The sequence below is a fragment of the Morus notabilis genome, unplaced genomic scaffold, assembly GCF_000414095.1.
Source record: "Morus notabilis unplaced genomic scaffold, ASM41409v2 Scaffold78, whole genome shotgun sequence".
Lineage (NCBI taxonomy): Eukaryota > Viridiplantae > Streptophyta > Magnoliopsida > Rosales > Moraceae > Morus > Morus notabilis.
In genome coordinates, this window is record NW_010367622.1 from 2,859,547 (window position 1) to 2,882,129 (window position 22,583).

General features: G+C 34.8%; 2 protein-coding genes across 3 annotated transcripts; one reads left to right on the forward strand and one right to left on the reverse strand.

Moving 5' to 3' along the window:
- Positions 1-667: 667 nt before the first annotated feature.
- LOC21410649 (TBCC domain-containing protein 1) lies at positions 668-6,828 on the reverse strand. Of its 2 annotated transcripts, none has more exons than XM_024175350.1 (9): positions 6,242-6,828; positions 5,493-5,633; positions 4,810-5,133; positions 4,172-4,276; positions 2,719-2,859; positions 2,090-2,293; positions 1,812-1,904; positions 1,557-1,668; positions 668-1,167 (listed from the first exon to the last, which is right to left on the reverse strand). In XM_024175350.1, exons 1-9 carry the CDS (start codon positions 6,752-6,754, stop codon positions 1,124-1,126), a joined length of 1,677 nt encoding a protein of 558 aa, XP_024031118.1. In that variant the 5' UTR covers positions 6,755-6,828; the 3' UTR covers positions 668-1,123. The 2 variants fall into 2 exon arrangements, with proteins under 2 accessions (XP_024031118.1, XP_024031117.1); XM_024175349.1 differs by having other exon boundaries at positions 669-1,167; positions 4,810-5,190.
- Positions 6,829-16,189: 9,361 nt separating this feature from the next.
- LOC112094473 lies at positions 16,190-22,082 on the forward strand. The gene is made up of 4 exons (XM_024175405.1): positions 16,190-16,834; positions 18,525-19,411; positions 19,670-19,735; positions 20,641-22,082. Exons 2-4 carry the CDS (start codon positions 19,038-19,040, stop codon positions 20,654-20,656), a joined length of 456 nt encoding a protein of 151 aa, XP_024031173.1. The 5' UTR covers positions 16,190-16,834; positions 18,525-19,037; the 3' UTR covers positions 20,657-22,082.
- Positions 22,083-22,583: the final 501 nt, after the last annotated feature.

Consider the following 22,583-nt stretch of genomic DNA (forward strand, 5'->3'; position numbering starts at 1 on the left):
TACTAAAAACATTTGGGCAATTCACAAAGTGTCAAAATTTAACTGAAAAAACAGTCACCGAGACAGGAAAATGGAACAACAGATCTCAATTCATTGTGTGACCCACTCAATCTCCATTATCAATTTTATAAGTAAAACACATTATTAAATAAAAAAGAGAACATTTTTCTTTCCCTTTCCTTTTGATGCGAAGTAAAAGCACCCATGTATTCTCTTTTCTGAGTTTGAATTCCTGATTGAGTAAACAAGCAAATCATGTGCAAAAATTCCTTCGTCTCATGTCAGCTTAGGAATAGGCATCTAAATATGGTGAATGATGATCCCTGGCTGGCCGCTAAAACAGTGGCTGCCTTTCAAGATAACTTGGTTTAGTGCTTCAGCCTTCAGGTCCTCAGGATAAATAAATAAACAAATAGAAACAGATTTGTGCACGATTTTATCTATTATTCAAACGACAAAAACAAAACTTTGCCCGATGAGTCTTATTGGGAGGAAATCAGGGATGAACAAGAGGTCATCCGTACATTACAGCATCAAGCCTCGCTTAACCATATTATGTTTGATATTGCACAATATACTCAATTTTTTATTTTCAATTTTTCGATAAATAAAATATACTACACTACCACAACATAGAAAAGGCCTTATCTCAATCATAATCAGGTTTTTCTTCGTTCATACTAGGACCAAATCCTAACAGCACATAATCGGTTCTCTGTCACCGGAAACAAGTAATTTACTGTTAAAATATCAAATTGGATAAAACCTCGAAAGGTGGAGACAAGAGTTGAAAATCCAGCATTCTAGATCAAAAGGAGGAAATTGGTGAAAAATTTTCACAAGGCTGTGAACCTAGATCAACAAAATATTACTGTAAATTACCTTTTTTTTTCTTCAAAAAAAATATTACAATGAGATTAGGAAATGTACTTCTACTTCCACTCTGTGCAAGTTGCAACACTGCAAATGCTTAAAATGATGTACCACTCTGAAAAAGCGTGAGGTTTATTTCGGCTGCCTGTGGTACCACTTAAATCGAAAAGATCAACATGAAGAGGAATAAAAAGATGAAACCAGAAAACTTCTTCTGTACCATCCTAGTCGTTTAAGCACCTTGCGATTATTAGTCCCCTTGTAGGCAGTAAAGCTGACGGATATTCCCCGAGGCTGAAATCATTTAAAGAGATGTTAAACCACACCGACTTCATCTTGAAAAAATTTGAGAAGAAGAAAAATTCATGCAAAAGAGACGAGTATATTTAGAAGTTGGTAGGGTCTGAACACAACAAGAATGAAAATTCGAAATATTAACAAGTAACATGCACTCTAAAAGAATTTAACAAGCGTCTCTTTGTCGTAGAACAAGGGAAGTAGAACCAAATCTATATATCTTTCACCATAAGTGGTCTATATGATGACCATCTCCTATCATGTCATCAAAAAAGCAAAACAACAGGACTTAAAATACCAGAACTCTCTATGTGGATCACCAGGAGTGTTAAAGAAGATAAAAAATATATATATTTTAACATGAAAAAGAAAACGAGGATCATTACCATATAACCAATCTTTAAAATACACATGTAGCGCACAAGTTAGTTCGCGTTTTCGGTTTTCTTCGAGGGGTGCTTCTCTCAGTAGTTGTTTTACCTCTCCTAAATTCTTTTGCTGCAAGGAAACAATTTAGGTTATCTAACGAGTTTCAACAAAATAGGTTAAACCACAAGCAAAAAGCTTGCCACCATTTGAAGATGCAACCTAACGTGAGTAAAACATTATCTGACTCTGATCAATATATTTTGACGACTTACATTTCTTTTCTGAGATGCCAAATAAGGATCTGGCAAGGGAAACGGGTTGTCTTTTGTGGAACCAGCGGATTCACCAGCAAACCAGTTTGGAATCTGCAAATCAAGGGAATGAGATACAAAAGAACCCCACCCCCCAACCCCCAAAGGTAATAAAAAATAAAAAATAAAAAAGGGACAACAGCGCGGCTATAAATTTAAGAGCATCCCCAACTCAGCCGTCCCCCCATCTTAGCTGCCTCACTAAGAAATAGACTGCAGGTAACTATAAAAAAAAATACCAAAAAATTTGTAAACTGATCTGGGTCTATGCGCGTTGCTGACTCGGCCTGAACATCAGAAATGCCAGCTGGATGAGATAATGAATCGTGTGGATCAACCACTCCAAGGGCCAAAGGTTCATCCCATCTATTGATAGTAGCCTCAATGCCGACTTCAGACATGTGCTCCTCCAACTGAGAGTAATATGTGTTGTATGGTGCGACCTGACAAAAGTTTGGGGTAAAAATAATTGGGTTCATTTTGACCATGACAAATATACTGCTTATAAGACACAGGTATCTTCTTCGAGCTTTCAAATAAAATGATCCCGATTCCAAAATCACAAGCATTGAAACTCAAAATACACGATCAAATATAATGCTAGCAAAGACCATTCATTCGTACAGAGAGAGAGTAAACATTCCATTGAGCACTTACAGGATCCCAATTTCTTTTTTGTACCTTACAAGTAAATTTAAAATAGTGCATCCTAAGGGTCGAACTACAGATTATGATGTTTCAGAAAAAGTTGAAAGATTAGAAACTGCGGAGATGAGCTAGTTCTAAAACATGGAAAGCCTTGTTAAAAGTACATTTTAAGTGAAATGGATAGCAACTTAATGGTCCACCAACATATGAAATCACTGACCTGCAGCTTATGATTATCACCAACCATAAGTGGTCGTTGGTTCACCCCAAGAAAGAACACACACTCCCGGCAGTTAGCAATGCAGACCCGTTTAGATGCCGTAACCACATGAACTCTCTCGCAGTGTTCCACTCTTACAGCCTGTTAAATACAAGAAAATCATAACATACTTCGGGAAATTTTCAAATAGATGACGATAGCATTCACATTTGTTTTGTAAGGACCGCATTCATATTCATCACAGTTAAAAGCTAGACAGTAATCACTTGAGATAGTACAATATATAAGAGAAATCTCCCTTGATAGCAAGGGTTCTAAATGCTTCTGGAAGGCTCAGATACAGAAATCCAATACAAGAGTAATACTGCTACAGAACTCTTAGTTACAATATTGGGACAATTTTGAGTACAATTTTAGGTACCTGATTGATAGGGGTTAGTGGTTTATTACTTAAGAGGGTTAGTTGATTAGAGGGCAATTAGTGAGGGAGGGTGTTGAATCCGTCATTTGTGTGGCCTGGTGCCTTGGGAGGTTAGGGAGACCTCAAAACTTCCCTTCCATCTTGTTACTTTCCCATTTTTAGTCTTGTTAAATCAGTTCAGATTTATGGGTTGCATTTTTTTCATCAGAAAACATTAGAAGAATAAATGCATGCATAAGAACAAACGTCATATTTAATACTTGCGTAAGAAAAATAAGTCACATTTAAATACCTAAAAGAAGACAAATGTAACGTCTTATTGCTATTAAGGATCATGACAAGACAACTTTTGAAAAAAATGGCGAGCTATCTATATGAAGGTTAGCTAAAAACCAATCTAAGCTCTTTTCAGTAGTATTATTCCATTCTCTTGTGATTTTTGCTCAGTTGGCTGACCAAGCTAGTTTTCCTATTAGTAAAAGGAAGAACTCTAGATAAATGGTAAAGTTGCATTTTGTTCAATGACAATATATCATTGTTAATGCTTTTATTAGCTATAAGACGATATTTACAGAAAGTGAAATCTTAAATTTTTTCCCTACAATATTGAATTCTTTATGCATCAGCACTGCAAATATTCTAAAACATTCTCCAAGTTAATTTACTCAGGAACTAGGGAAAAGATAGTCATGAAAATCATGACTTCTATTCTCAGCTGTTACGTGAAGTGGGCTGGCCACCAACACCAGACTCACCAATGGCTTCATTGTGACAGTTAAAAGACAAGTCCTATTCTTTTATTGATGATGTTCCACCCAAAAAATATTCATACAAGGCCTACTATTCTTTTTTTGATGATGCTCCACCCAAAAAATATTCATAGGACAAGTTCCTTAAGGCATTCCAATTCAGTGCTTTCAACTTATGTATTTATATTTGGGAATTTAAAGGGATCAGACACACCAATGCACAAAGCATCAACATATCTGCAATAACTAATCATTGAGAGAAGAAAGAGTCCTTGCATATTACCTTTCCAACAGCTCCAAGAACTATAGTAGCATCAGAGCATCCATAAACTGTGGCGTATCTCAGAGGTGCTAAGATGTAAATAACAGAATCATGGGAGTTTAAAACCTGCAATGGAGAATAACATGTCAAGAGCAAGCTAAAGAGATATCTCTTACATTAAAAGACATAGAACAATATTTTGACTCGAGCCCTAAAAAGAAGGATTATGAGCTTGTCGCAGGTCATACCACATAATCTCACTGGAGGATGAAATTTGGTTCCTGCGTTTTATAATTAGCCCCTTATACCAGCTAAAATAATAGGATAACTCACTTTCTTCAACCTCACATGTGAAGGAACACAAGGCCAACAACTTGGAAAAACTTGGTTCTTTCACCTCTTTCATCATCAAAGAGCTGATTCACTCATCTAATGTCATATTATACAATAAGGGACAGTCCTATTAAATCTTCGTCAATATAACATCTAATATAATAAAATTTGTGGACCTCTTAAATCCAGGTAATATTAGATATTTACCAAGAACCTAAGCTAGCTAAAACTGAATTTTATACGGTGAAGATATGTTATGCAGATTGCAGCATAAATAAAAATAAACATATTATGCTTTAAAAAAAGAAAATTTTATGAAAATAAACCTTTACAGATGAGCCTTTCAAGTCAAACGCTTGCTTTACAAGAGAGGTTTTCGAGATTCCTTCAATAAAACTAGGACTCCGAGCGCTTGTTGAAGCCTTGGTTGAATTTGCACAAGCATCAGTCATGGCAACATCTGGATCTGAGACGTTGGTGGGCCCATTATCTTTTGGAATATTCCTTTCAGAAATGTGCTCCAAGGTGGAAGCTATATTCTGCAGAACCCAGTCATGAACTTGTGCAGCAGGAACAGGAACGGCAGGCATATCAGGATCTGAATTGGCAAAAAATGGAGCAGCCTGGCTCAAGTGGCTTTCCTCCGTTCCCTTGTCACCGAATTGAATCAGAAACCCAAGATGCTCAAACCTCTCCATGGTTAAAACCTTATTAAAAAAATTAAAATAGCATTCAATCGGGAAATTAAGACGCAAAATAAAAGGCCAGGGAAATGGTAACAAGTAATAACATGTCACCAACACCATGTGATATCCGAAAGGAAAAACACACTCCACTACTGAAGATACTGATAAAGCTATTATCGTTACTATCATCTACAGCTGCATCAAAGAGGGTAATCAAGAAAGCTATTATTATCTTCTAATCTATATGAATAAGTTCGTCAAGGCTATAAAACCAGGTTCAGAAATCCATCAAACTAAGAATACAGAGCAGTAATTCTACAAACCAGAGATTCTTCGCCTTCTCCCTCCACAGGTTCTGCTAAAAGAGACAGAATGTTAGCCAAGTGCTTCTGCAGATATGATAGCTGATGAGCCTCTTCATCAGCTTGTGATGGCATAAGCCGACGGCTGTTGCTGCGTACAAGCTGCCATGTTTGAAAAATACCACACAAATTGCTTCATCAAATTCAATCAAATCAAAGGCATAAAAAATATTGGAAAACTTCAACTACATTTTAGAATCCACCAACAACTAATATTTCAACAGTCCAACACAGTCCAATTAATAAAAAATATATATAAAAAAAAAAAAAAAAAACTTAGTTACAGAGTTCCAGTAACGGGTTCCAGATTTCCAAGTTACAAGGCCCACGAAAATATTGCTAAACACATTCTCAGGCACACGACAATGTAAGCTAACCTAAATGAACAGTTTACAATTCAATAATGCATCAAAAATTACCATGACCTCATAATTAACCAAACTGATATCCAAACTTCCAAGTTACAGCACCAATTAACTTATCGATAAGCATATTCACAAACCAACCTATACATAATTTACGTAATTAGCAAAAATAGAATTACTTCCAATTAAAACAATTGACAAAAAAACCAAGTGTTTGCAATTGGTCATAATGGAAATTCCACCACATTACTAAACCAAGAAGCAAATTTTAATCCATTTCAAAAGAATCCGAACCAACATTATACAGTGCCCTACAAATGATGAATTCAAACCAGAAATGATCACCTGCAATGGCGAAAGAGCGGACAAGTAGCCATCGAAAGCCGAAGTAGAGGGCCAGACATCGGCGACGGAAGCCGAGTCCTTGTGCGTCCTCGGCAAAAGCCTCTTGTAGGACTGAATGTAGAGGAAAAGAACCAGATCATGAACATCGGCACCGACATCGTCAATCTCGCTCGGCTTGGCTCGGACGAGCGGGTCCGACTCTGAGTGGAGAATCGACGCGAGCGTGTCGAGAACGAGGCGCGCGTGGTCAATGGAGATCTGGAAGGCGTCGGCGATGGCGGAGGCGCTGATGCGCTGGCCCGTCGACGACTGCTCGACGAGCTTCCGCTTAAGCGGGATTAGGGTTTGGGTCGGGTCGGTGAAGATCAGCTTCGGGATTGGGAGGAGGCCGTGCTCGAACGGTTCTCGCCGGGGGTGCATCAGACTGGTCGGGTCCCTCGCCGGCGTCGGAGATGGAGACGGCGACGGCGACGGCGACGGAGACGTCGTAGATGCCTCGATGGGTTCGCTCATATCTTGTAGAGAGAGAAACTCTTTCGAGCTCCTTTTAGAGAGAGAGAGATTTGTGAGTTACAGATCTTCCAGAAATGAATAATTAGAAGAGAGAGAGAAAGGTGGAAGAGGAAGTACGGTGAGATTTGCTGCGGTCAAGTACAGTATAAACTAGAACGTGGCAATTTTCTATTTGGTATAATGATGTCGAAGCGGAGAGTGTGCAATTAGAGACTGCCATGTTGTCAAAAGTAATAAATAACCATGTGGCTTCACTTGCTGGAATCCGTGGAAATAGTTCATTCTCTTTTTCTTTCTTTTTTTCTTTTCTTTTTCTCTTTCTCTTTTTTGTCGTCTCGGTTTTTTTTTTTTTTTTTTCCAACAAGGTATTTATTGTTCATTTTTCTTTTATTTATCTCGTTCACCCTCTTCTTGTGACACATACCATAGCTTTTATTAATTTCGCTTTCGCTGGTTTCTTTTGAGATTATATTTTCTTTCTGGAATTCTTTTGAGATTATTTGAGAATGTTGGATAGTATTTGAGAGCTCCTTTCAGCATTTGTTATGTAGTGTGAAATTAATCTATCAATGATAAACTTTAGTATTTGAGTATAAAAACTATTTATTAATAAAATTATTTATTATGTTAAATTTAACATATATTATACTTAATACCAAACATTAAATATATCATTAATAAAATTATTTATTATGTTAAATTTGACATATATTATACTTAATACCAAATAATAGTATATATCAAATCTAATATTAAAAATAGCATGTTTGAAAGCAATTTGTTACCCAAATACTAAAATCTGATTGCCACATTAATTTGACACTGCATTATGCTTTAGGATAACATATTGACATTTTGCGGTAGAATATTTGAGGTTGTATTATGGTAGTTACACCTTAGCTTCTTAACCTCTAGTCTTCTACACTGTTCTCCTCGATTTTCTCCTTAACTTTTAAGGGCTGATGGCTTTCTTTCTCGGAAAGGGAGACACTTGAAACTTGACTGAGGTCAGAAAATATCTACATACCTCAAGTAGGGTTGACAATTCAGGTAGCGATACGACGACACAACTCGAAACTCGCACCAAATTAGTGGGTTTGGGTTTATCATAAATAGGTTCAGGTCAAAATCAGGTCGAACCCGCGAAACACGAATAAATAACGTGTCATTTTCAGGTTGATCCGCCAACCCGCAATTGACCCGCGATAACCCGTTTATTAAACGTGTCATATTTTGGTAACATGATTATATAAGCCGTTTGTTACCCGTTTATTACGTAGGTTAAAAATGTTTCAGCATTTATAAGTTCCTACTTCCTAATCTCGCAAGTCGCAGCCGCCCAAGCTCAACATTCCAAAGTCCAACCCTATGTCTCTCGACTCTCCTCTCCTTTGACTTCCACTCTCTCTGAACTCTCTTCTCCACCGCCTGAGCTCTTAGTCCACCGGAGGACCACCGCCTGAGCTCTCAGTCCACCAGAGGACCACCGCTTCTCTTAGTCTAAACCCACCCACCCTCGTCCTCACCTACCCTCGCCGCTTCTTCTTCTTCTTTCCTCTCCGCCTCATTCTCTCTGGACTCTCCACTCTCTCCGTCAAAATCGGCCTTGGGGAGCAGATTCTTTGCTTGGGGAACAGATTCAGCCTTGGAGAGCATATTCTTTGCTTGGGGAACGGATTCGGCCTTCGACAGGTATTTCCCCTGTCCATTTTTTATTTTTATTTTGATGATTTGATTTGAGCTATGGTTTGCTTGGGAAATGAATTCGGCCTTGGAGAGTAATTGGAATATGCTAAATGTGAAATTATGAACTTTTTAACTCTGTTTGGAGTTGATTAGAAACATTGAGCGTGGTCTAACAAAATCAAGGACGAACTTAGCTTCTTTTATTTTGGTTGGTTATTGTGTTGGTGTGAGTTGACTTTTCAGTCCACGTGATTAAAGTGAGTTTGTTTAGGATCATGGATTTGTAATTCAATAAATATCTTACTTTTCATAGACATTGCGGGGAAGTAGTGTTGCAATGGTTTTATGAGCTTTGTTGAACCTTTGTGTTGAAACATTTTACATTGAAAGAATTGCACATGTGATTCTAGTAGGAGTATGTGAGGAAGCGACATGTAAATCGTTGAAAGTTAGTTTTATGGAGAGTCAACTGGTTAGAATGAATCAAGGTTTAGAATTGTTTATCTACTTTAGAGTTAATTCATGCATGTGAACTGTGACTTGATCGTGTTTAGAGTTAATCCATTGGATAGTACCTTTCTTTTTTTTTTGGTGAAGTTTATGTATTTTCTCTGTTTTTCTTTGTGTGTACAATTGACGATCCTTGTTTTTCTTTAGAAGGTACAATTTGTTGATTTTATGCCATTTTTTAGTATTTTTCCTCAACTGAATGGTTTTGCTATTTTGTTCTTTCCTTTATTTTTTTGTTTGTGTAATTAATAGCTTTTATGAGTTTTCTTGTTGGTTTGTTTTACATTGAATCGTGGTCTTAATTACTATCCAATTTAACTGGTGTAATATTTGCGGATGTAAAAAGTGACTGAAGTTGTCTTTCAATTTATGCAGATTGCAAAGATCAGATCTGATCAACCATTTGGGGGTTGAGCTCTTAAAACTTTTCAACTGATATCTTTGAGCAAAGGTTGGAACTTGGTTCCAGACATAAAGATTGAAGAGTTGATCCACACACACAGATTGGCCTTCCCTTCGGGTGGGTTTTCAATGGGGATTTTCAAAGAGTTAGGATTTTTCGGTAATTTTGAGTTTCTTTCTGCTCCTCCACGAGAAGCGGAGGAGGCTTTAGAGCATGAGCCAGAGGCAACAGTAGAGGAGGATTACAGTGATGAAGAGATGGATGTTGATGAGCTTGAGAGGAGGATGTGGAGAGACCACATGCTATTGAGGCGGCTGGAAGAGCAAAATAAGGAGACAAATTAAGGTGGTTTCAAACTTATTTAAATTATGTATATTTTCTATATTGATTTTGAACTGACTTGTATCTATATATATATATATATATATATTTGTTTTCGTGTAGATTTCAATGAAGAGGTGGAGGATCTTACACAAGATATCTTCAACTTTTCATTGAAAGAAGAGGAGCATTTCTCACAGGGATCAACTTCTCCTGAACGTAATAATGTACTTGTAGTCCCCCCACTACAACAAATTATTTAAATGTTTAATTATTAATCATGTATGTTTATTTTCTAATTTATGAGACTTTTATGTGTTTGTTTTTTAATTTGTGAGAGACTTTCATGTGTTTTTTTTTTTTAATTTTGAACTTAGATTATGTAATGTCTCTACATCATGTTAAACAGGTTGCGAAACATGTTCAGAAATAGGTTCTGAAATAGGTTCAAAAATAGGTTAACACGACCTATTAATCACTTGTTTCATAAACGTGTTGGCAGGTAATTAATGGGTTGACACGACACGTTTACGACCAAATTCATAAATGTGTTGGCAGGTAATCAACAGGTTGACATGACACGTTTACGACTTGTTTAATAAACGGGTTAATCGTGTCGTGTCGTGTCAACCTGCTAATAAACAAGTCGTGTTTGAGTTTTGTATTTTGACACGATTAATAAACGAGTCGTGTTCGTGTCAGACCTATTCGTGTCAACTGAGGGGTTCAACACGACACGAACACGACCCGTTAACACGAATTGCCACCCCTAACCTCAAGGGTTTTGTTTATAACAATAGTCTAGTCTGGGTAGCGAATGAATATTACCTTCCTACCCCTTAATTGATCTGTACATGGCGCTATTGTGACCGTGTTTAAAGTTAGTTTTATTTTTATTTTTCACATTTATTGAGAAAAAATAAAAACGGAAGAGAAACAACGTTTAGCATAATTAAAGATAAAAAATAAAAATAAAAATGATTTTTTAATTTAGTGTAAAATAAAGAGAAATGAAAAATGACTTTTAATCGTTTTTCATTTTTTGTTTCCGTTTTTTCCTAGCATAGTGAGAGACATTAATTGATTTTTTCTATATTAAAAACAATCTCTTAATAAAACTACCAAACACATTTTTAAAAATAATTTCTGTCTGAGATTGAAAACATTTTTATTTCTATTTTCATACAAAAAATAAAATTATTTTTAAACGAGTTCCAAACGCACCCTATATATCATCTTTTTATTTGTTGGTTTTCTTCAATTAATTTTTAACATTTGGCAGTCTATTAAAAGTTGATAGTTTGAATATAACATATATTTAACCACATAGTTATTTAATCACATATGAATAAATAACTATTGTGCAGTACTAACTTTGTTTGACAAAATATGAATAAATAACTATTGTGCAGTACTAACTTTGTTTGACAAAATAAATATCGTGTTAAGAATGTTCAATTTAACTATAAATATTTTGAAGCTATGATGGACCAAATTTACCTATATATTTAAAGTTTAAGTAATTAATACTTAATTGATTAATCATTTAATAAAGTAAATATCATTTTTAATTATGGTTCGTGCCACGGTCAAGAATTAAAATTACAATTTAAAAATATATAGATATCTTTGTAAAAAGTTAATGTTTACAAACAAAAGCTTTGTTCGCCAATATAGTTAATTTCTATGTGATGCGACCCTTCACTATAAATATTCATGATTTGAGTTAGATGAACAAATCTGGTTTAACCTCTCCCAACATATTTTTATCCACAAATTTCGTTGAATTTGTTATGAGTATTTTATCTATGAACAAATCATAGTTAATGTTTAAATATCCACAATAGACACAAATCATATTTACTCAAGCTTCCCGAATTAATGCCTAACGAGAATATCATTAATCTTGAATATTGAAGTTATGAATTACATATCTATGATTAAAGTTCCCTACTAAATTAAGCAATATGCTATCAACATATTGAGGTATTGGTCCATCGAATTTCCTCGCTCATTGGTGTATCAAGAAACGTACTACAGGGAACGTGAGTCCGTCCACCACTATGGATTAAGGTTCATCCGCAGTCAACTATTTTTAATGTAATAGTTCTTTATGTTGCATTTGGTATGAAAGTTCAAACCATGGTAGTTTTAGTTTTAGAATATTAACCATGATTCGTGGTTTGAACTTAGGGTCCAAACCATAGTTCTAGAACCGAAATCAGAACCAGAGGTTTAAACCATCCAAAACCAAAGGAGAGTTGGTTTTTATTTTTTGTGGTGGTTCTTATTTAAAACATCACATTAGAGTTTAAACCTTGAACCTGACCATCCAAACTAAACACTGATTTTTAAGAACTATTTTTTACTTTTTCAAACAAACAAAGGTTTAAACCAGAATCATGGTTCCGATTTTAAAATCCTCATACCAAATGTAACCTTAAAAATAAACATATCTTATCAAACAACATATTCCATTGTGGTCATTTATGCTAAATACTATAAAATATGAGTTAAATGATGATTGATTAGTGTAGATGATCTTTTTTTTTAGGATTTATTTCAAAAATTTCCCCCGAATTATAACCTTTGTAACACTTTGTCTCCCGAATTTTAAAAGGTAACATCCGTTCCCTCTTAACTTGTTCTGTCAACAAGTTTTCCCCTTCTATTATAATAAGTGACGGAATTGTCACATGTCGCTTATTTAGTGAGAATAAAAAAGCACAATTACACGTATACATTCCTAATCAGATAATTCTCCCTTTTTATTGAAAAAATTCACCATATTCATTTCCATTTTGCCACCTCCTCTCCTATGATGATGGATGGGATGCTCTCGAGTGGGTGAACTCAAGATCATGGCTTCAAAGCAAAAAAGACTCAAAGGTTTATCCCCCCCCCCCCCCCCCCCCTCTCCCTCTCTCCCACCTTGAAAATTTGAATGCGAAACATGTTGTCTCGCAAATTTGTGAAATGGGTTCTACTTTTGATGGTGATCTATATATCCGTGTTTGAATTATCCAGCTCCAAAGTCGATCCTCAGCTATACATATATACATACTGTTGGAAAATAATGGCATCGAGTGCGCAACAGAATTTTTTAAAAAAATTTAAATCAATGCCAAAGCCAATCAAGAACATGTTCATAATGCTATATAACATAAATACTAAAGATCTAAATCATACCTTTTGAGATTTAGAAAATTGCACGTTTGACAGATTAAAGCATTCCAAACAGCAACCGGAAGAGCCTCAACCAACTGGTCTTCTTTGCTATTCTCGCTTCCACGATCGGAGTGCGGGTGGACACACGTCGTTCAATCTCCTCTTGGTATTCTTGATCTCCTTCCAATCACAAGAGAGCCAAAGAAAAAATTATTCTTGAGAATTAAACAATTTTTCCTCTTAGGAATCTTTTATCAATAGCCTCCAAAAAGTTTCTCAAGTGATCTAATGAGTAATGTGACTTAATATGCTATTTATAGTGTTTAGGAAGTCATACTTCCATAATAATTAGGTTTCCCAAAGTCTTAATCGCATCCAGAGTCAATTTTGCCACGCAGCATGCATTTTACGTTACAACCGGTCGACTGGTGACAGATGTTATAACTCACCGGTCAACCTGTCCTTCACGAACCGGTCAACCTGTGACCGGTCTACCCAACCAATCGACCTGTCTGCACTGACGAAAGTTATTTTCCTAGTTCTTCAACACGAGAAACTTGCATAGAGCCTCAGTTTTGATTCAAGCAACCCAATAGAGAAATTGCCTGATCAAAACAGTCATATAATAGTATTCCCATATTAAACAACTCTTAAAACAATAATTTAACCAATTTATCTAGAATTAATTTATCAATTAATTTATCCGATAAATTACCCATGAATTAACTTTGAACCTCTTTTACGGAAATAACACAAGTTACCAATGTGTAGGAAATACGCCGTATCGTTACAGGAAATTATGTGAGCTAGCAAAGGGACCCGATGGACATATATAAATCAAGCTCCTATAATCACACCGCTAGTTGTAAACCAACAAGTCCGTCTCATGATTATAAAACTCTAGCGATATTCCACTAAAAGCCTAGAGCTGCACTCTCGATTTATATAGCGTATTTACAAAGCTCTGATTAGCTCTAGTCCATGACTCAATACATTAGAATGGCCGAGCGCTCGTATTTTCCAATCCACTGATAATACATAAGAGGATATCATTGACTCTCTATAGGAGCTATGGATTCCACTATCTATGAATAACGAATCTACGCATACACGAGTCATACCCCCAATGTACCGGCAAGCATACCTTTACATAATGTTAGGATGTCTCCCTTTAGTACATCAAAGGATATAAGTCAAGCATACGGGTTCATCATCCATCTCAGGATTAAGATAACAACATATAATTCGTCAAAAGTGAATTGTTTTATTCAAACAGAATTATTAATTAAAACAATTCAACTTTGGTCCGATCCAATATAGATTTCACCATTAGAAACTATATCAATGTCTCCACCCATGGAGTCCCACCTCCGACGACCAAGACAAGCCGTCTCCGTTATGAAGTAGACAATATAACAATCTTAACATGAATAAAGCGCCCAACTTTATTCCTTCGATTGTGGATCATAAGATTTAGACTATCATCTTTAGATTCTTGTCTTCCACATGTTCTTCACATTACATGCATGACCTAAAGATTTAGAATGACAGTCTCAGACTTTCAGTTTACTTACCATACATTCAACTATTATGAACATAAAGAGGACAATACATAGATATATGAAATAAATAAATCTTTATTAATAGTCAAAATGTCTCAAAGAATATTGTTACATTTATTCCTAAGGGCATAAACGCTAACACATGCATATATATAGAGAGAGAGAGAGAGAGAAATGCCTAAAAAGCGACGGAATGAAAAGGGATCTGAGCTAAAACCCATGAAGCATTTGAACTTTAGTAAAAGGTAAAGCTTTTCTTTTGTTATGCAAATCCAGCGGGAAACGATTTGAGAAAATGAGAGAGAGATAGTTTAGTTAGAGAGAGAAAAAGACGAAAATGGTGAATCATCAGCTCCAAAGCTGATGGTGAAAACCATGTAATTATTTGATTAGGAAGGTATAAGCGTAACTACGCTTTCAATTCTTACTAAGTAAGTGACACGTGGTAATTCCGTCATTCATTGTAACAGAAGGATAAAACTTGTTAACTGAACAAAGTTAAGGGGGAATGGATGTTACCTTTTAAAATTCGGAGGGGGGGGGGGGGGGGGGGGGGGGCAAAGTGTTACAAGAATCATAGTTCGGGAGGAATTTTTGAAATTAATCCTTTTTTTTTTTTTACTTAAAATGATACTAAGTTGATTTATTATCTCATAAACATGTCAACAAAATTACTTTTTAGTTTTTTTTCTCATTTTTTGGCATTTTTCAGGAAAAGCCTAATTAGGCTCAGATCGCCTAACCTAACCTGCACGTCATACAATGATATGATTTTTAACTAGCAACCGTAAAGTATCGCACTAAAATTTCGTTCAATTCGCCGATTCGAGGTTTTAATTCGAGTTGAGATGTGACTTTATGTAAGACTTTTTAACTGTAGTAGAAAAAGTTATATATGACTTGTAGCAGAAAAAGTTAGATGCGATTTTTTGTGAGAGCTTTTAACTGTAACAAAATTAGAATTGAAAACTCGAATTAGTGAAATGAACGATGCCTAAAATACTAACAACTTTTAGCTAGTAACGATAAAAGGCATGTTTGGTAACGTGTTCAAAATGATTTTATTTTCAGTACAAAAGTAAAAATAAGATTGTTTTGAGAATTATTCTGGAATAGATTCTGAAATTGCGTTTGGTTGGCTTTTTAAGAAATTATTTTGAGTATAATAAAAAGTGAAATCGTGCTTGGTTATAATTATTAATTAATATATTATAACGTTGTTGATAAATACTAGAAAATGAAACAGAAAAAGAAAAATAACTTTTAATTGTTTTCTAATTCATTTACAAAAATTATTTTCACTATTTTTTTTTTGTTTTCATTGTCGTTTTCAAAACATTTACTAAACCAACACAGTTTATAAATCATTTTCATTTTTTTATCTCATAAAATGTGCAAAAATATTTTCAAAAATAATTTAAAATTAATTCCAAACACACCTAAAATATCACAATAGATATGTCATATGGGTGGTCACTAACGGACTATTGCCGATTGTTAGAATTTATAGTGTAACAAAAGGATACCTCTATGTCGAATAGTAGGATACCTGGGATGTCGAAACTTTTATAGAGTGATGTCTGTCTGTAGTATAAGAAGAAGAAGAAGAAACCCATTATAGACTACTTCATTGCCTTTCATCAATTGGCCCATTATCCTATTCCAAACAGAAAAAAATACGCGATTTTTTACCTATCTTTTTGAAGTAAATAACATAATATTTAAATAGCATTTCCAATTTTACTTGTTAGGGTTTTCTTTCTTTCCTCATCTGTTTCTCTCTCAGACCCCCAAAAGATCTATCTCTATATGCCTCTCTCTTTTCTCTCTCTCTCTCTCTAAACGAACGACGATTCCACCAACGTTTCTCTCTCTCCGGTGACATTTCCTTCGCGATTCCTTTCCCTCTCTCTCTCTCTGTGTTCGCGATTCCGGTCAAGCAACGTCGTCGTTGGGATGTCCTTCGCAATCTCGATTCGTCACGCTCTCCTCTCCGGATCTCGAAGTAGGGCCCGCGATCTCCTTCGCCTTTTCCGTTCGGCGGCGGTCGTGATTGCAGTAGGCTAGGGTTTCAGCCGATCTGCTCTCTCTCTCTCTCTCTGAGAACGGCTCGTTGTCGTCAATCTCTGCGAATCCGACTGTGATCCGACGACGGCAACATCTTTTTGCCTTTTTTCTTTTGTGATTTGTTTGTATGGGTTTGTGATTTTATATACAGGTTCGGCGGCGATGTTGTAGTGGGTGGCCGTCGGTGACCGGCGACGTTCTCGTCGGGAAATTGATCGTCGAGCTTGTAAAGTTCCGACGTCAGATCGACCTCTGTCGCCGTCGTCTCTGACGAAGATCGCCGACGACTGAATTTATGGGTAATACCATATTTAGCGTTGCTGGAGCTAGTCGTCGGAATTTTAAATACCATATTTGAATCGGGTAAATATCGTAAATAATTTACTAATTACAAGATTTAATATGATAAATAGTGTATATATGAAAATACTATAGTAGTTATAATATTTAAATATGATAAATATTATATTTATTAATAAATATTTCACTAAAATTTAAAATTTAAGTTTAAATTTAATAAATATTTCACTTAATTGAATCTTAAATATAGTAAATAACGAGCATGTATTCCGTGCGTTGCTGCGGAATATAATATTTTATTGTATGATAGTTATATTTAAAATGTATTCATATATATATATATTATACAGTATTATATTATATGATAGATATAAAATTTATATAAATATATTTACATATATAGTCTTATTATTTATAATATATATATATATATATACAGATTGTACAAAATAAAATACAATGTTGTTGTGTTTCTTGAGCGTTTTATTTCTTTCAACTGTAAATATAAAAATGAGAAAAATATTTGTAAATATAAGTGTTAAGAAAAATAAAGCAGTATAAAACATTGTTGTTGTTTCAATCCTTATTGATTTTTTAAAAAAAAAGCAAGATAGGAATGTTAAAAAAATAAAAATTAGTGAATATAATTTTTAAAGAAATTGACAAACTTTTATCATACATAGTGTAAATTAAATGATATAGAAAAAAATATATTACTTTGTCCTTATACGTTTTTAAAAATGTTTTGTGCCATTGATTCAGAGTTGATATTGTAAAATATTATTTAGATATGTATTTAAAATAGTAAAAAAAATTTATATTTAACATGTTTTATCTTATGCTTTATCTTTTAATGATTGGCGTATATGGATCAACTGTGGTTGAGTCTGATATCTGTGATGATGGTGTTGGTTGCGGACTGAAATGAAAAAAAAATTGATATGTATTTAAAACAATAAAAAAAAATTTAGACATATATGATATAAATTAATAAATATCTTGTGCTTGATCTTTTTATGATTAGCGTATGTGGATCAATTATGATTGGGTCTAATATCTGTGATGATGGTATTGGTTGAGGACTGAAATGAAAAAAAAATTGATATGTATTTAAAACAATAAAAAAAAAAAACTTTTATCATACATGTGTAAATTAAATGATATAGAAAAAAATATATTACTTTGTCCTTATACGTTTTTAAAAATGTTTTGTTACTTTTGATTCAGAGTTGATATTGTAGAATATTATTTAAATATGTATTTAAAATAGTAAAAAAAAAAATTTATATTTAACATGTTTTATCTTATGCTTTATCTTTTTATGATTGGTGTATGTGGATCAATTGTGGTTGAGTTTGATATCTGTGATGGTGGTGTTGGTTGAGGAATGAAATGAAAAAAAAAATTGATATGTATTTAAAACAATAAAAAAAATTTTAGACATATATGATATAAATTAATAAATATCTTGTGCTTGATCTTTTTATGATTGGCGTATGTGGATCAATTATGGTTGGGTCTGATATCTGTGATGATGGTGTTGGTTGAGGACTGAAATGAAAAAAAAATTTGATATGTATTTAAAACAATAAAAAAATTTAGACATATATAATATAAATTAATAAATCTGTCGTGCCTTTGTGGATCTATTGATGCATAGTCACTGTTCTGTTCTCTCTCTATTTTGTATTGTGTAAAATATAAAATCAAATAAATTAAAATTTGTAAATATTTTCAATCCCTCCATTTACAGCAAGATCCAGATAGCTATATGCAACCAAAGGAAACAAAGGGACCCACATAAGAAGATGGCACTCACTGAGCTTAGGAAAAATACTGGACCCACGTCAGCAGCTAGGAAGGTGAGCAAGAGAAAGAGGGGCAATTAACAGACACATGTGTTGGACCATCTTCAAAACAAATGAAATTAAAACAAAGGACAATATAGTAATTTTACGTTAAAAAAGACATAATGGGAATATAAAAATCATTTGAAGAAATTTGTAGGGGTAAAAGAGGAATGATACTGTTCATTGCATTGTAGCATGAATAGTGAATCCCGTCATCTGTTTCAGTATATGTATAATATGTTTATGAGTAAAAACTTTACTGACTTTGAGTTTTAATATGATAAATATTGTATTTAGGGTGCGTATGGTTGGGGAAATGAAATGGAAAGACTATTCTCTTTAATTTTCTTGTTTAGTTTCATTTTTTAGTTGGAATGAGCTTTTAGTTGGAAAGCCTATTCACTCAATTTGAGTGAATGGGCATTCACTCGGGGGTTGGTGGAATGGGTTGGTGGAATAATATTGCCATTCAGACATTTTTTTTCATTTTCTCCATATTGTTCTCGAGTTTTAATCGAGAAGAGACAAACCTTGGAGCTCCCATCGCCGTCGCGACCATTGGAGCTCCAATCATCGTCGTGACCACTCGAGCTCCCATCGCCGTCGTCACCCGAGACGTTCTTCCGCCAATCGATTCTTGCCTTCTCACTTCCTTTTCTGCCTTCCTCCACTTTGGCTCGTTCGTTTTCATTTCAATCTCGTCCTTGGATTTCAATTTTCTTAGATCCGGTTGTAGCTTCACCGGTGCCTCTATTTCTGACAAGGTCAGGTCGCGGTTGATTTCGGCAAGGTCAGGCTCCATTCTTTGATCTCGGTTGAATTTTTTTCATTTTTTCGAGTGTTTCTTAGATTTGTTGCTTTTTTGGATTTGTTGCTTTTTTGGATTTGTTGCTTTGCTCATTGAAAACCCGTGTGATGATCGAGCTGTGCGGATGATTTGCTTTGCTCATTGAATCTGTTTTTTGTTGAACTAACGTGCTCATTGGATCTGTTTGGTTGGCTCATTCGTTTTTGTTTCAATCTCGTCATCGGATTTCGATTTTCTTAGATCCGGTTGTAGCTTCACCGGCGCCTCTATTCCTGGCAAGGTCAGGTCGCGGTTGATTCCGGCAAGGTCAGGCTCCATTCTTTGATCTCGGTTGAATTTTTTTCGTTTTTTTCGAGTGTCTTTTGTATGGATCTGTTTCTTGAATTTATTGCTTTGCTCATTGAAAACCCATGTGATGATCTCGAGGATTTGAAGTTTGAAACTTATTTCCTTCGAACAAGTGTAGAATACTGAGTGCGGTGAGAATTTTTGTGTACCCATTTGTAATTTTGGCTATGATTCTATCATTTGTGATTTTGGCTGTGATTCTGTCATTTGTGATTTTAGCTGTGATTCTTGTCCACGAGCAATCACCTGGTAAATATAAGAATCAAGTCATAAGAAAAGTAACACTTTGGAACAAGCATGTAGCAGCATAATACCATATGAAACACAACAATTTCTAGCATAATACCATGGAACCCTGTTGAAGATTTCCTCAGCAAATGCACGTGTTGCACTTGATGATGATACTTCAAACTCCTCGAGCTCACTACATCAGCTGGTGATGTTGCTTGTTTAGCTACAATAAAACAAAAATCATCATATTTGTTAGTTAAAATACATAGTACATAAAAAAAATTTAAAAAAAAACAATTTGCAGTATGAGGTTAAAGCAACTTACATAGCTTGATGACATACAGAACAAGCATGGATTGAGAATATCCTAAGAGTGACATTAGCTTATCTGAAACCCATGTTTTCAGATTTCCATCACTTGCCATATTCACTGCCAAAAAAAAAAGTTTAGGTTATTCCATTTGTATACTTTCTTAACTTTGGAAACGGTGTCAACCTCCGTTGAAGTGTGCCATCCTTTTGGCTAGTGCATACTAATTTGGTTCTTTCATGGTTTGACTAGTGCATACTTTTATGCTCAGTTTTTTAGACAATGGAGTTGAAATGGACTAATTTTGGTTGTTTTATTGTAGGATAATGGCTCACTGAGAAAGAAGAATATAGTTGCTTTGCTTTTACATTGGTTGAATATTATGCATGTAGTGCAATGGTTCTTTCAATTGATGGAAAGAGTGGTGATGGAAGATATAGAATCAAACTTTGTAAAGAGACAACTTTATGTGCTTGATGTGTTTGTTCATAGGCAATATGTTCATCAACTAGCTTACGCAAGTGATGTCATATGCAGAGATCAATTAAGGATGAATAGAAATGTCTTCACTAATTTGTGCACATTGCTAGAAACTAGGGGTGGGTTGAAAGCGTCTAAGTATTTGCAAGTAGATGAGCAAGTCGCTATGTTTTCACATATCATTACTCACCATGAGAAAAATAGAGATAAAATTCCATTTTATGAGATCTGGACAAACGGTTAGTAAGTACTTTCACAATGTCTTGCATTCAATCATTCGACTTCATGGAGTGTTATTCGTTTGACCCGAGCCGGTTGCAGATAACTCAACTGATGAGAGGTAGAAATGGTTTAAGGTACGTATCTATTTTTGTGTTATGTTTAAAATGGGCAGCACCCATGGTGTAATTAGTAATTATATCTTTTATTTATTATAGAATTGCCTAGGTACACTAGATGGAACCTATATTAGGGTGAGTGCGCCTGTGATAGGGACTCAAACATCGTAATCGACATAGAGCTGTAGCAACAAATGTCTTAGGAGTATGCACACGAGATATGGAATTTATATATGTGTTGCCTGGATGGGAAGGATCTGCAGCTGATGGTAGAGTATTACGCGATGCTCTATGTAGAGAAAATAGTTTACGTGTTCTAAATGTTAAGTTTGTTTGTTACTAGTAAAGTAGTTTACTCGTTCTTTGTTACATCGTTCGTTGTTACATTTACAAAATGTTAAATCTATATTTATCAATTTTTTTTAATAGGATGTTACTATCTTGTTGATGCTGGATACACAATTGTAATGGATTCATTGTTCCATTTCGTGGCCAACGGTACCATCTAAAGGAATGGGAAGTTGGAACACAACCTAGGAATTCAAAAGAGTATTTTAATATGAAACATTCACATGCTAGGAATGTGATTGAGAGATGTTTTGGTGTACTTAAGAGTCGTTGGGCGATTCTTTATAGTCCATCATTCTTTCCAATCAAAGCTCAAAATCGCATTATCTTGGCATGTTGTTTGTTACATAATTTTATTAGGTGCAAAATGCCTAATGACATTCCAGATCTAATATTAGAAGATGAGTGTGAGAATGACGAACAAGATGAAGAAGTATAAGATTATGATGATTTGATAACAGCCGTTAAGCCTTCAGAAGAGTGGACTGGGTGGAGGAATACGAGAGCACAAGATATGTTTAATAACTGGAGGCATCGTAAGAATGCAAGACAATTGTCTATGTGTTTTTTCCTTAGAAATTGTACTGGAACTTGTATTGGGACAAATTTATGTTGTTTGCATGTTTTATTTGGCACATTCGAATAATATGCGTTGCTTTGAATTGTTTTCATCTATAGTATTTGCAAGTTACTAATTATATATCATAGAGGATGTTGATTATTGATTGTATACATGTTTGTTCTTTATTATTGTTAGAATGAATACTTCCAAATCTAGAGGTCTATGTCAAAATAAAAGGTTTTGGAATGAAGATGAGGATAAATTCTTAATTGAAGCTTTAATAGAGTTACATAACGAGTGAACATATAAAGTGGAAGGTAATTTTTAGGCTGAAAATCTGCACGCTCTTGAGAAAAAGTTACATAGTAGGTTGTCAGGATGTGACTTACTAGTTAGGCCACACATAGAGTTAAGAATAAAAACTTTGAAGACTCATTTACAAATTGTGCATGAAATGCTAATTGGGCCTAACTATAGTGGTTTCGGATGGGATCCAGATAAGAAAACGGTTACAACTGAGAAGCCGGTGTGAGAAAC